Here is a 15,155-nt window from a genome sequence, read left to right as displayed (position 1 = left end):
CAGACACGGGGAGAGTGTGCAGACTCCGCACAGACAGTGACCCAAGCCGGGAATCGATCCTCTGCGCTGTGAAGCCACAGTGCTATCCACTGTGCTACCCTGCAGAAGGGATATATCACTGGAAAGTGTGCAGAAGGGATTTAACAGAATGGTGCCTAGTCTAGGGAGTTTTAGTTAAGAGAGATTGAATCGACTTGAACTGTTTTCCTTGGAGCAGAGGAGACTGAGGGGGGACATGATAGAGATGTATAACATTATGAGTGGCATAGAGAGAGTCCTTGGTCAAGTGATCAATGTCCACGGGACATTGATAAGGGGCAGGAGGTTTTGAAGGATGTGAGGAAAAACCTTTTTACCAAGAGAGTGGTGGGAGTGTGGAACTTGCTGCCTGCATTTAAGAAGTATTTTGATGTGCACTTGCGATCCCAAAGCTATGGGAAATGGGATTAGAATAGTTGGGTGGTTGTTTTTGACAGCAACAGAGTCGATGGGTCGAAAGGCCCGTCATGTCCAGTTGAGAAGGCCAAGGATACCATATGCTTTTTAATAAGAGACATAGAATGCAAAGGGAAGGAAATTGTGCTAAACTTTATAAAAACGCTGGTCATGTCTCTACAGGAGAATTGAATACTTTGGGAAGAATGTCAAGGTTCTTAGTGCAGCAGAGATTTACTAGAATGATACCAACGTATCATGTAATAGATGGAAAAGCTTTTCAAGATAGTGATTTTGAGAGAACAAATAAGGAGAATTGTATGCAGTGGTGGGTGAAAGGATCCATTGAGCAGGGAAGTGAGTATGGAGATGAAGGCGATGGAAGAAGAATTCCGCATTGTGTTGAGCTCAAAATTAATTGAAGTGGGGGGATGAAACAGTCCTTTGCTTTTTTTTTTATAAATGTTTTATTGAAAATTTTTTCCCAAACAACAATTTTTCCCCTCTTACAAAGCAAACGCAACAATAACAATACAGAAATTTTAAACAATACACAAGTAACAAAACCCCTTTATCTTTGACCTAAACTAAACCCCCCCCCTCCCCCTGGGTTGCTGCTGCTGGTCATCTGTCTTCCCTCTAACGTTCCCCTAGGTAGTCGAGAAATGGCTGCCACCGCCTGGTGAACCCTTGAGCCGATCCTCTCAGGGCAAACTTTATCTGCTCCAGTTTAATGAACCCCGCCATATCATTTACCCAGGCCTCCAGTCCGGGGGGTTTCGCCTCCTTCCACATGAGTAGGATCCTGCGCCGGGCTACTAGGGACGCAAAGGCCACAACGTCGGCCTCTTTCGCCTCCTGCACTCCCGGCTCTTCCGCAACTCCAAATAGAGCTAACCCCCAGCCTGGTTTGACCCGGGCCTTCACCACCCGCGAAATCACTCCCGTCACTCCCTTCCAATACCCTTCCAGTGCCGGGCATGCCCAAAACATATGTGCGTGGTTTGCCGGGCTCCCGCCACACCTCCCACATTTGTCCTCCACTCCAAAGAACCTGCTCAATCTTGCTCCCGTTATGTGTGCTCTATGTAGCACCTTAAATTGAATCAGGCTAAGCCTGGCGCATGAGGAAGAGGAATTTACCCTGCTTAGGGCATCAGCCCACATACCCTCCTCTATCTCCTCCCCTAGTTCTTCTTCCCACTTTCCTTTTAGTTCGCCCACCGACTCCTCCCCCTCTTCCCTCATCTCTCGGTAAATCTCTGACACCTTGCCCTCTCCGACCCACACCCCTGAAAGCACCCTGTCCTGTATCCCCTGTGTCGGGAGCAATGGAAATTCCCTCACCTGTTGTCTAGTAAATGCCCTCACCTGCATATATCTCAAGAAATTTCCCCGGGGCAACTTATACTTTTCCTCCAATGCTCCCAAGCTCGCAAAAGTCCCATCTATAAATAAATCTCCCACCCTCCTAATTCCCAACTGGAACCAGCTCTGAAATCCTCCATCCATTCTTCCTGGGGCGAACCTATGGTTGTTCCTGATTGGGGACCCCACCAGGGCTCCCCGCACCCCTCTCTGTCGCCTCCACTGTCCCCAGATATTCAATGTTGCCGCCACCACCGTGTTCGTGGTAAACTTTTTAGGTGAGATCGGTAGCGGCGCCGTCACCAGCGCCTCTAAACTCGTCCCTTTACAGGACTTTCTCTCCAGTCTTTCCCACGCCGCTCCCTCACCCTCCATCATCCATTTACGTATCATTGCCACATTGGCAGCCCAATAGTAATCGCCCAAGTTCGGTAGTGCCAATCCTCCTCTGTCCCTACTGCGCTGAAGGAACCCCCTCCTTACTCTCGGAACTTTCCCTGCCCACACGAAGCTCGAGATGCTCCTGTCTATTTTATTAAAAAAGGTCTTAGTGATTAGTATAGGGAGACATTGAAATACAAATAAGAACCTCGGGAGGACCATCATCTTAATTGCTTGCACCCTGCCCGCCAGCGATAGAGGCTGCATGTCCCACCTCTTGAAGTCCTCCTCCATTTGTTCTACCAACCGTGTCAGATTAAGTCTGTGCAAGGTTCCCCAGCTCCTAGCGATCTGAATCCCCAGGTATCGGAAGTTTCTTTCCACTTTCCTTAGAGGCAAGCCTTCTATCTCTCTACTCTGGTCCCCTGGATGTATCACAAATAATTCACTCTTTCCCATGTTTAGCCTATACCCCGAGAAATCCCCGAACCCCCTCAAAATTCGCATAACCTCTATCATTCCCCCCGCTGGGTCCGACACGTATAACAATAGGTCATCCGCATATAACGAGACTCGGTGTTCTTCTCCCCCTCTAATCACCCCTCTCCATTTCCTGGAGTCTCTCAACGCCATGGCCAGAGGTTCAATTGCCAACGCGAACAACAATGGAGACAGCGGGCATCCCTGTCTTGTTCCCCTATATAGTCGGAAATACTCCGATCTATGTCGACCTGTAACTACGCTTGCCGTTGGAGCCCCATAAAGAAGTCTAACCCAGCTAATAAACCCGTTCCCAAACCCAAACCTCCTTAACACTTCCCATAAATACTCCCACTCCACCCTATCAAATGCCTTCTCTGCGTCCATTGCCGCCACTATCTCTGCCTCCCCCTCCACTGGGGGCATCATTATCACCCCTAATAGTCGTCGCACGTTAACATTCAGTTGTCTCCCTTTTACGAACCCTGTCTGGTCTTCGTGCACCACCCCCGGGACACAGTCCTCTATCCTCGATGCCAGTACCTTTGCCAACAATTTGGCGTCCACGTTCAACAATGAAATGGGTCTATAGGACCCGCACTGCAACGGATCTTTATCCCTCTTCAAAATTAACGATATCGTCGCCTCCGACATCGTCGGGGGTAGAGTCCCCCCTTTCCTGGCCTCATTGAACGTCCTCACCATCAACGGGGCCAACAAGTCCACATATTTTCTGTAATACTCCACCGGGAACCCGTCTGGTCCTGGGGCCTTCCCTGCTTGCATGCTTCCCAGTCCCTTAATAACCTCGTCCACCCCAATCGGTGCCCCCAGGCCTACCACCCCCCGCTCCTCCACTTTCGGGAACCTCAATTGGTCCAGGAACTGCCGCATCCCCTCCTCTCCCTCTGGGGGTTGAGACCTATACAGTTCCTCATAGAAGGTCTTGAACACCTCATTTATCTTTCCTGCCCTTCGCACCGTGTCTCCCCTTTCGTCTCTAATTCCTCCTATCTCCCTCGCTGCTGCCCTCTTTCGCAATTGATGAGCCAACAGGCGACTCGCCTTTTCCCCATATTCATACCTCCTCCCCTGTGCCTTCCTCCACAGTACCTCCGCCTTTCTGGTGGTCAGAAGGTCAAATTCCGTCTGGAGTCGTCTCCTCTCCCTGTACAATTCCTCCTCCGGGGTCTCTGCAAATTCCCTATCCACCCTTAAAATCTCCCCCAGTAATCTTTCCCTTTCCTTGGCCTCTGTTTTCCTTTTGTGGGCCCCAATGGAGATCAGCTCTCCTCTGACCACCGCTTTTAGTGCTTCCCATACCACTCCCACAGGGACCTCGCCGTCGTCATTGACCTCCAGGTATCTCTCAATACACCCCCGCACTCTTGCACACACTCCCTCATCCGCCATCAGTCCCACATCTAATCGCCAGAGTGTTCTCTGCTCCCTTTCCTCTCCTAATTCCAGGTCCACCCAATGTGGGGCATGATCCGAAACCGCTATGGCTGAGTACTCAGCTTCTTCCACCCTAGAGATCAATGACCTTCCCAAAACAAAAAAATCTATCCGGGAGTACACTTTATGGACATGGGAGAAGAAGGAATACTCCCTAGCCCTAGGTCTAAGAAATCGCCATGGATCCACTCCCCCCATTTGGTCCATAAACCCCTTAAGTACCTTGGCCGCTGCCGGCCTTCTTCCGGTCCTTGAGCTGGATCTATCTAGCCCCGGGTCCAGCACCGTATTAAAGTCCCCTCCTAAAATCAAGTTTCCTACCTCCAGGTCCGGTATACGCCCCAGCATCCGTCTCATAAATCCCGCATCGTCCCAGTTTGGGGCATACACGTTAACCAACACGACCTCCATTCCCTCCAGCCTGCCACTCACCATTACATATCTACCTCCGCTATCTGCTACGATGTTCTTTGCTTCAAATGCAACCTGTTTCCCCACCAAAATGGCCACCCCTCTATTCTTTGCGTCCAGTCCTGAGTGGAACACCTGTCCCACCCATCCTTTCCTTAGCCTAACTTGGTCCGCCACCTTTAGGTGCGTCTCTTGGAGCATAACCACGTCTGCCCTTAGTCCTTTCAAATGCGCGAGCACTCGGGCCCTTTTTATCGGTCCGTTCAGGCCTCTCACGTTCCACGTGATCAGCCTCACTAGGGGGCTACCTGCCCCCTTCCCGTGTCGACTAGCCATTACCTTCTCTAGGCCAGTCCCATATCCCGCCTCCGCGCTCCCGCTCGCTCCCCCAGCGTCGCACACCATCCCCGCCCACCCACTCTTTAGCCATTTCCTTTTGGATTTCCGCAGCAGCAACCCAGTTGTCCCCCCCCCCCTTCTCCCTCCCTCCTCCCCTCCCCGCTAGATCTCTTTCTAGCTTGATTGCTCCCCCCATATTACTTCCGTAAGTCAGCTGACTTCAACTGACCCCGGCTACTCCTGCTCACTCCTCGACCTCCCCATGTGGGGAACTCCGATCCGCCTTGCGCCTGTCTTCCCGCCTTATTCTTTCTGGTGCGGGAACATCCCTTTACCTGACCCGCCTCTTATGGCGCAGCTCCCTTTCCCCTCCCCCTCCCCTTCCCCATTCTCCAACTATGTCCCGTCTTTCCCCCCTCACCGGCGCCCACATTTCCCCAATGTCTCCCCCCTTCCCTGTTTACTTCTCAATTAACTTCCACCGTAACATTAACAATAACATTTCCTGCAGCATCAGTCCCTCAGTTCCGATCCAATTTCTCTTCTTTGATGAAGGTCCATGCTTCCTCCGCCGTCTCGAAATAATGGTGTCTCTCCTGATACGTGACCCATAGTCTTGCCGGCTGCAGCATCCCGAACTTCACCTTCCTTTTATGCAACACCTCTTTGGCTCGGTTGAAGCTCGCCCTCCTTCTCGCCACCTCCGCACTCCAATCCTGGTATACCCGTACCACTGCATTCTCCCATCTGCTACTCCGCACCTTTTTAGCCCATCTCAGGACCTCTTCTCTATCCTTAAGGCGGTAAAATCGCACGATTATCGCCCTGGGTGGTTCTCCCGCTTTTGGTCTTCTCGCCGGAATCCGATTTGCCCACTCCACCTCCAAGGGGCCCGTAGGGGCCTCAGCACCCATCAGTGAGCTCAGCATCGTACTTGCGTACGCTCCACAGTCCACTCCTTCCACACCCTCAGGGAGACCCAGTATCCGAAGGTTCTTCCTTCGCGCTCCATTTTCTAGGGCTTCGATCCTTTCAGTACACTTTTTATGAAGTGCCTCGTGCGTCTGTGTCTTAACCGCCAGGCCCAGGATCTCGTCCTCAATATCTGTCACCTTCTGCTCCACCACACGGAGCTCTGTCTCCTGGGTCTTTAATGTCTCCTTGAGCCCCTCAATTGCCTGTAGCAACGGGGTCAGCACCTCCCTCTTCAGCAGCTCCACGCACCGTCTCACAATTTCATGCTCAGGCCCCCATGTCGCCTGCGCTTTCTCCGCCGCCATCTTGTACTTCTCTCTTTCTGACCCTTTGGTCGACGATTCCTCGCGCTGCAGCCGCCGCCGCCGGTTTTTTCCTCCTTCGTTTGGGGGGGACTCCCTTCTCACACGCCCCACACCGGGTTGCGTCGTCAAAAAATTCCCCGTTGAGGCTCTTAAAAGAGCCCGAAGGTCCGTCGGAGCTGGAGCCGCCGAAGCGTGCGGCTAGCTAGGCATCACCGCAACCGGAAGTCCCTTCAGTGGCCTTGATGAGGTCTTTTCACAGTTGTTCCCTCTGCTGCTAGAATTCACCTTTGATACAGGCCCTCAGGTCAGCTTGCAGCTTTAAGCTTGCCCTTCCCCCGCCTGCATGCTGGAAGAGGCCCTGTTTATCCTGTAGTTGCAGCCAAATCTTTCACTGTTTCTGCGTGTGTCTGGCAACCAAGAGACATACCCTTCCTGGGGGACACTGTCGGGGGAATATTGCCGCCTTCTTCCCACACCGGGAAATGTCAAACAAATGCCGTGGGGGCCCTGTAAAAGAGCCCAAAAGTCCGTTCCAAGCAGGAGCTGCCGAATATGCGACCTAGCTCTGCATAGCCGCACCCGGAAGTCCTCGAAACAGTCCTTTGCTGAGTACAGAATGGTCAACATCAGAGAAGGAAGGTGTATAGTGAACACATGGCAAAGGCTGGGATTAGAGAAAGGGATGGGTGGTCAGGGACAGGAAGCTGTGGAGGATTCCGGATGGGTGTATGTTGTTGGAGCTTGCATTCTTTCACACCTGGAAGGGATCGGAAAAAGTTTCTTGTTAAGGTGTTGGGAAAGATGAAGAATGAAATTCAAGATATTAACAGGGAAAGACAGGATCGATAAAGATAAGCTATATCCACTGGTTTGAGATTCTAAAACTAGGGGGGCATAGTATCGAAATCCGAGCTAAACAGTTGAGGAGAGATGTTGGGATAGAACCTCTTCACTCAGAAGGATGATAAAGGTTTGGAACTCTCTTCCACAAACAGCAGTTGAAGCTAGCTGAGCAGTTTTTAAAAATAAATTTAGTGTACCCAATTAATTTCTTTTTCGAATAAAGGGGCAATTTAGTGTGCTCAATCCACCTACCCTGCACATCTTGGGTTGTGGGGGCGAAACCCACGCAAACACATGGAGAATGTGCAAACTCCACACAGACAGTGACCCAGAGCCGGGATCGAACCTGGGACCTCGGCGTCGTGAGGCAGCAGGGATAACCCACTGCACCACCGTGCTGCCCTAGCTAGCTGAGCTGTTAATTTTAAATCTGAGATGGATAGATTTTTGTTAAGCAAAGATAGTAAGGGATAATGGGCCAAAGGCCGGTATATGGAGCTGGATCACAGATCTTCCATGATCTCATGAAATGGTGGGAAGGGCTCGAGGGGCTGAATGGCCTACTCCTGTTCCTATGAAATGGAACTGGGGACAAGGACAGCTTTGATATTGGGTGAGACGGTGCTGCTGGAGAGGTTGCGTGTGTACCTATGGTGACGTGTGGCACTGCGTATGGATCTCTGGATACGACGAGAATAGCAGTACAAGAATCATTTTATGCCCCCGGACTATGAGTGTTGGAACTGCACTCCTCCAAGAAAGATTTCAGTGAACCACTTGGATTTTTACCTCAATCAGAGAACTCGCAGGCATCATAACTTAAACGAGCATTTTATTTCTTGGATTTCACATGGTTGGATCTGAGCTTTCTGCTTCACATCAAACTTAACTTTGTAAAATAAAGATCCATGGTCACTTCCTCGGGGAAATGGGAAAATATTTTTTCTTCTGATTCCAATCTTTGTGGACAAATGAAGAGGCAAGGTAGCACAGTGGTTAGCACTGCTGCTTCACAGTTCCAGTATCCCAGGTTCGATTCCCGGCTGTGTCAATGCGGAGTCTGCACGTTCTCCTCATGACTGTGTGGGTTTCCTCCGGGTGCTCAGGTTTCCTGCTAGTCCCTCCACAAGAGGATCATTTAGGAGTCTGGTAACAGCGAGGAAGAACTGTTTTTGAGTCTGTTTGTGTGTTTTCTCAGACTTTTGTATCTCCTGCCCAATGGAAGAAGTTGGAAGAGTGAGTAAGCCGGATGGGAGGGATTTTTGATTATGCTGCCCGCTTTCCCCAGGCAGCGGGAGGTGTAGATGGAGTCAATGGATGGGAAGCAGGTTTGTGTGATGGACTGGGCTGTGTTCACGACTCTGAAGTTTCTTGTGGTCTTGCACCGAACATTTGCCATACCAGGCTGTGATGCAGCCAGATAGGATGCCTTCTATGGTGCATCTGTAAAAGTTGGTAAGAATTTCTTTAGTTTCCTGAGGAAGTAAGGGCACTGTTGTGATTTCTTGATGGTAGCGTCAACGTGGTGCCTAATGTAAGCCTACTTGTGACAAAGATTATCAATAACTATCTAACTTTAATTTTCTGTTATGAAGTGCACAGATGTGATGTTGATTTATTTTTCTTTTTTGTTTAACTTGGTTAAAAATTCATCTCGTTCCTTAGATTGTTTAAGATTTTGACTGTTATGGGCTTTGAGCCTAAAGTCCTGCCCCACACACATTCTTTGCAGTATGTCATTGCAGCCATTGGTGTTTTGAGCACAGGCAGGAATTTGTTTAGTCAGTAACTTCCCCAGGCCCTTGTGAAATGAATGTAATGTTAGCAAATGACAATAGAATTCAGCCATTGTCTGTTCTCTTTCCTTTTACTGATTAACTTTTGAGTTTGTATTTGTGGCATATGCTTGGTTTGTCCCCATGTCTGCATTTCAGCCTTTGTGACGTGGAGTGAGCCATTGAGACAACAGACATGATGTATTTTTGCTCTGAGCTTAGACATTGGAATATTTGTAACCGGATGATAAAATTAAAACTTTCTAAATTTTGCTCACCCGGCAGTTAGTGGTTCGAGGAGGCACATTGCCATGGTATGTTTTCACACAATTTTAATGTTTGTGTTCCAAGAGGCGGATTCCCCAGCACAGTCCCTATTTATTCCAATATCAGCAGTGTGCCAAGTACTAACTTTAATTGCTTACTTACTTGGGAAGGCAACGTATTTAATGTGAAATTTCTTGTTGGGAAGAATGTCTCATAACATTTTACTGTGACATTGTTGAAGTTACTAGGCTAACTTTAGTCCTCTTCATCACTGTGCATTGAACTAAGCATCGAAATAGAGCACGAGAAGCCGTCATCCAAAAATGAGGAATGAATTTTAAACACATTGACTGCTACTGATTTTATTTTCCATCTTGACATTTTTGTTTTTCCCCATCATCGAGTAAATGACATTTCATGTTCCAGGCTAGATGGTGACCTTCAGTGAATCAGTTGACAGTGAATGCAGTTTTGGGCCTGACTGTCTCTTAATTGACATCCACACAGGCACTTTGCGTAACAGCAGAAAACAGAATATGCATAAGTATGTCTCTTCTGATTAGCAATATGCAAAAAATGGAGTCCCGCGGGGGTCCGTGCCAGGTCCTTAATCTTTTTACAATTTTATATCTATGATTTAGATGAGGAGAGTCATGGTAGCCAAATTTGTAGATGATACAAAAATGGGCAAGTAGGTTGCGAAGGGGACATGAGGGTACAGATGGATATTGATAAGTTGAGTGAGTGGGCGGAGATCTTCCAGGTGGTGTTATTTTTCTTCTTTCATGGGATTAGGCTGTCGCTGGCAAGGCCAGCATTTTGCTGTCCAACCCAATTACCTTTGAACTGGGTAGCTTGTGAGGTAATTTCAGAGGGTGGCTGAGAGTTAATCATATTGTTATAATGTGTCTAATGTGAGAAATGTGAAGGTGCTCGTTTTTTGGCGGGAAGACTAGAAATGCAGATTATTACTTCAGTGGAGGATGACTGCAGAATTCTGGGGTGCAAAGGTATCTAGATGTTGTAGTGCATGAGTCCCGAAAAATTAGTATCTGGTACAAGTAATTAAGAAGCATAATTAGAATGTTGTCCTCTACTATGAGAGGATTTGAACCTAAAAGTAAGAATGTAATGCTTCAGTTATACAGGCCATTGGTGAGACCACCTCTTGAATTGCGTGCAGCTTGACGTTCTTATTTAAGGAAGGGTATAGATGAATTGCAGTTCAGACGAGGTTTACTAGATTGATACCTGGACTGAGACGGTTGCCTTGTGAGGATAGGTTATACAGGCTGGGCTTGTTGCCTCTGGAGTTTAGAAGAGTGAGGAGTGACTTGAAGTATATCAAATCCTGACCAGGTGGATGTGGAATGGATGTTTCCTCTTGTGGGTAAGTCCAGAACTAGGAGGCACTGTTTTAAAATTAGGGAGCGTCCTTTTAGGGTAGCGATGAGAGATTTGAGGTTTATGTGATTTTGGGACTCTCGTCATTTAATATTTTAAGGCAGAGGTAGCTAGACTCTTGGGGCAGAGGTAGATAGACTCTTGTTAGGCAAAGGAATCAAATGGTATTGGGATTAGATGGGAATCTAGAATTCTAAACACACAACAGATCGGCCATGATCTTATTGAATGTCAACCAAGCAGGGTCAAGGGATTGAATGGTCTACTTCTGCTAATTTGTTGTTTATATATATTTTTGTAGCTTGTAGGAATACCAGCTAGGGAAATGTCATTCTTTGCTTTTTTTTTTCTCCCCTTCTCCTTTTCCCACTCAAAATGTTGAGGTTGATTTTAATGTTATACCAATACGCTATTGGTCAAGGATCAAAAGGTGAGGTCTCTTCTCTTAAATAGAGACGGCTGAGTGGTGACTTAGTAGAGGTCTTTTAAAATTATATGGGGGGGGGGGGGGGCGGAGGGGGGGCACGATGGTGCAGTGGTTAGCAGTGATGCCTCACGGCGCTGAGAACCCGGGTTCAATCCTGGCCTTGGGTCACTGTCCGTGTGGAGTTTGCACATTCTCCTGTGTCTACGTGTGTCTTATCCCACAACCCAAAAATGTACAGGGTAGGTGGATTGGCCATGCTAAATTGCCTCTTAATTGGAAAAAAAGACAAATTCTGCAGTTTAAATTTAAAAATAAGGATTTGGATGAAATGCAACCAGGGAGTGGTAAGAATATGGAGCTCGCTACCAAATAGAGGACTTAAAAGAAAAGCTCCAAAGAAGCATAACAGAGAAAGGAATGGAGGGTTAAGATAGTTAGCTGAGGAAGGATGGGAGAAGGCTTTGACAAAGGGTTACCTGGACTCGAAACGTTAGCTCTTTTCCCTCCCTACAGATGCTGCCAGACCGGCTGAGATTTTCCAGCAGTTTCTCTTAGGTGGGAGAAGACTTGTGTGGGGTATACATGCTGGCATGGACTAATTAGATCAAATGGCCTGTTTCTGGGCTATATGTAATTCACATTATTCAGAAAGTGTGCACAAGCTGACTGGTCACCAGTTTGAGATCTACCAGGACTACTCCAACAGAATCACTCTTTTAAGGGGAAAGAACATTACTTTTAAAAATATTCTGAATGTTTATGGCTGAAAGGTAAACCAATAATATGTTACTAGGTAATACTGTTTGGTGGAAAAAAGAGAATGAGGAATTAAGTGCAAAATTTCACAGATGTGAGATCATGGATGCTGATTGGTTGGCAAGTTGATTCTGACCAAGGTGTTGCCATGGAGAAAGTAATGGAGAATTAGAGGCTCCTGAAGCACCTGAGTAATTCATAAAAATGCACAAGGCTTGAACATGTTCCCTTTGTTTGCAGAGAAAGGTCCCTTGTTTGTTTGTATGTTGTTTTTAGCAAGCATAAATGAATCACGTTACGAGCTTGACTGATCATCTTAAATTGGTTGTTGGTGTAGCTATTGGTGTACCCAGGATTGTTCAGAAATTGCTGCCCAATCGCAGAATCATCTAACAGGTACTTTGGTTTGAGTTTTGCAAGCTCAGGTATGAAGGGTTCTGCAGTTTGATTCATCAGCCAATTGCTGGGATGTATGGTGTAAATACCTGGTATTGTACTGGCAGTGACATTAATACACTATGTTGCACAGTTGTGTAGGCAAAATGACTGAGAGCTGGTGGCATCAACCTGTTTGTGGAAAATACTACTCGCATAGTCCAAGGCTTTCTTAACCTGTTCAAACATTTGAGATTCTTCTCCTTTCCAGGGTAATTTGGGGTGGACCTGGCACTTTTCAGGTTTGAAAGTTTACAGCCATTGGCCCATTTAGAATGTATGATATGCAGCAAATTGCGATCTGATCAGGATAGCCCTTGTCCTGGAGGGTAGCTTTAAACCCATAATAATCTCAACTGCTGTCTACCGTAAGATCCAATCGGAATTCAGAGAGCTCCATGTGCTATAAGATTGCCCTCAGCAGTAATCTTGTAAGTAGGGCACTAGCCATTTTCTCACCTTGCAAGCTTGATGAAGAAATAGCACCTCAGCCAATCAGAGTCAACTTACCAACCAACCAGCATCCTTTTTTTCCTGTAGTATAAATTGCTACGATTGTTTGAAATGTGCCATACTTACATTTGTTTTGATTGTGTGCAAGACACAAATCTTCAACAAAATGTTTCTTTTCAACTGTATTCAAATTCTGTACTACCAAGAGATGTTGACTTAAACCCCTTTTTTCTTTTGCATAGTTGATTGACTTAAATGGTGCAAAAGCCAAGAAGAACAGGTTATCTAAAGAACTGATTCCGATAAATGCCCAAGTGGAACATTTAATTAACAAGGAGATTCCTGACTTGATTGTGGAGAATGCACAACTCTTGAATATGCCTGTAGTGAAGGGAAATTTTGATCTGCAAATGGCTCGTCAAGACTACTACACCTCCAAGCAAGACCAAGTTGCAAGCCAGCTGCTCAAACAGAAAAGTCGATTTGAACTACTTCATCTAGCATATGAAATGGAATTATGTAAGCACAGAGATGTCCATCAACAACTTGAGAACCTGACTGCAGAACTTGAACAAAGCAGAGGAGAGTTCTTGCAACGTTTAGAAATGCTGTCTGATAAATCTCTCCAAACAAGCTGTAAACAACGAAACATAATTGATTCAAACGATACCTCTACTATCAGGTAAAATAAGATTGATACACAATTGAAAGATTATATATGTATTCAGTTTCTTGCCCATGTCTAAGCTGGCTCTCGTGTTATGTTTCTGGTGTAGCAACCCAGGGTTGAGGGTTTAAATCCTACCATCGCAGATTGTGGAATTTTATTCAGCAAATTTAATATGTGGCTTGAAACATCCTCTACGCTCATTGATTCCCTCGGCCGCAGAAAAATACTTTTCACTGTACTTCGGTACATGTGACAAGAAATCAAATCAAAACCTCATCAAATGTTGCATGATTTTTACTGTAAGACCTAACTGGGTCACCATTGCATTTTTGACGGGGACGTGCTACCCCTCCCTTTGACTTGCGTATAATTCCAATTCCTCTCCCACCAAGGCCTGGCAATCTCACAGTAGTACTGACAGCCTGGAAACTTGTTGCAGTGTGCCAAACACCAGGATCCCACCCTGGGCTGCTGTTAACTTGTGTTCTGCTAATGTTACACCACAAATGCAAGCAGGAGACAGACAGCCTAACATCGGTGAAGGGGCGGTTATTAGGAACTATTATCAAGGACAAAATAAACCTTCATTTTGATTTGGAAAATATGGGTTAATTAAGATTTGTGAAAAGAAAATGATGTCCACTAACTTGATAGAATTATTTGATATTAGTGCAGTACATGAGCTTTGGGAAAATGTTGAATGCACTGTTGCATAGGGGGTTTATTAAGAGAGAAGTCCATGGGCATTAATGTCAAGTGGTGGGTCAGTGACAGGAAACCTTTTCACACTGGACTTTTCTCCCAAGAACAAATCTTGGGTCCATTACTCTTCAATTTTTATAAATGATCTGGGCATGAGTGTAGGAAGCAGCATTTTACAACTTGCAGATGGATGCGGACAACTCTAGGCTTCAGAATGACATTGATAAGAGAGTGAAATGGGCAGAAGCAGATCAGATACAGTGCAATGTGGAGAAGTGTGAAGTGATGCAACTCAGCAGGGAAATCTTGGGAGTCTGTTTAAAGATATTTTAAAGGTAATTTGACCAGATGGTTGAAAAAGCACATGGGGGACACGGGCTTACAAATGAAGGAGATTCATATAAAAGCAGAGGTAACAAAAAGCACTGATTCAAACCTTAGTTTGACTATAATCACACTTCAAAAAAGATGTAATGAGTTGTAAAGATCATAAAGGATCTGAGAAATTTTGTTAGAAATGTGGGCAAATTTGCTAAATCATTGCATGAGAGTAAGAGCGGAAGTGAGAAATCTTTTCACGGAGCTGTTGGGATCTGGAACATCCTCCCTGAAAAAGTGATGGACGCTGATTCATTAATTTCAAAAGCAACCTGGGCAGGTACTTGAGGATGAGGAACTTGCAAACAGGAATAGGCAGTTCAGTCCCTTGAACTTGTTCCACCATTCAGTCAGATCACAGCCATCGTGACTCAAACCCTTGCCTGACAAAAGTATCAATCTCTGGTTTGAAATTTTCATTCAACGCCCTCAGCACACCCTGAACATTGATCCTTTTAAATGAACTGCTGCACTTCTGAATCTCTGATAACCACCCTTTTCTGCTCTCCAATGCCCACTGTTTCTCAGTACAATGACCAGAACTGTTCCTGTTACCCAAGCCAAGTCATTTATATTGCTATTGAAGCAACAGTGGCCCCACTGTAAAACACTGCCATTCAAGCACACTCTTTGCTTTTGTTTTTGCCAATTTTTGATCCATTTCTAATCCTGTGTAGCACTGTCATGTTTCAGGACTAACCAACCTATTTTTAATAGAAATGATTGAGGGAAGTGTTACTTTTTATCATTGTGGTTTTCAAACTGTTCATTACAACAAAATCTCTTTGAGATGGGTTGTTAAAATGTTTGAGTTATTTTTGATATGGGATTTTAGACTAATTTGGTGGATTGATCCTGTAACTGGGACTACGATGTGGTGGCCATCACGGAAA

The 15,155-nt window shown here is 46.2% G+C and overlaps 1 protein-coding gene across 6 annotated transcripts in view; it reads left to right on the top strand.

Annotated features, from left to right (window-relative positions):
* haus3 (HAUS augmin-like complex, subunit 3) overlaps window positions 1–15,155 on the top strand; it is a 52,530-nt gene that overhangs the window by 17,939 nt on the left and 19,436 nt on the right. For all 6 annotated transcript variants that reach the window (XM_072515668.1, XM_072515665.1, XM_072515670.1 and 3 more), the window contains exon 3: window positions 12,755–13,194. In XM_072515668.1, coding sequence (XP_072371769.1) covers window positions 12,755–13,194 — 440 coding nt within the window. The remainder of the gene's footprint in view (window positions 1–12,754; window positions 13,195–15,155) is intronic.

This window comes from Scyliorhinus torazame, chromosome 9 (genome assembly GCF_047496885.1).
Source record: "Scyliorhinus torazame isolate Kashiwa2021f chromosome 9, sScyTor2.1, whole genome shotgun sequence".
Taxonomy (NCBI): Eukaryota; Metazoa; Chordata; class Chondrichthyes; order Carcharhiniformes; family Scyliorhinidae; genus Scyliorhinus; species Scyliorhinus torazame.
The sequence above is the reverse complement of the archived record's forward strand: the minus strand, read 5'-3'. Positions and strand labels throughout refer to the sequence as shown.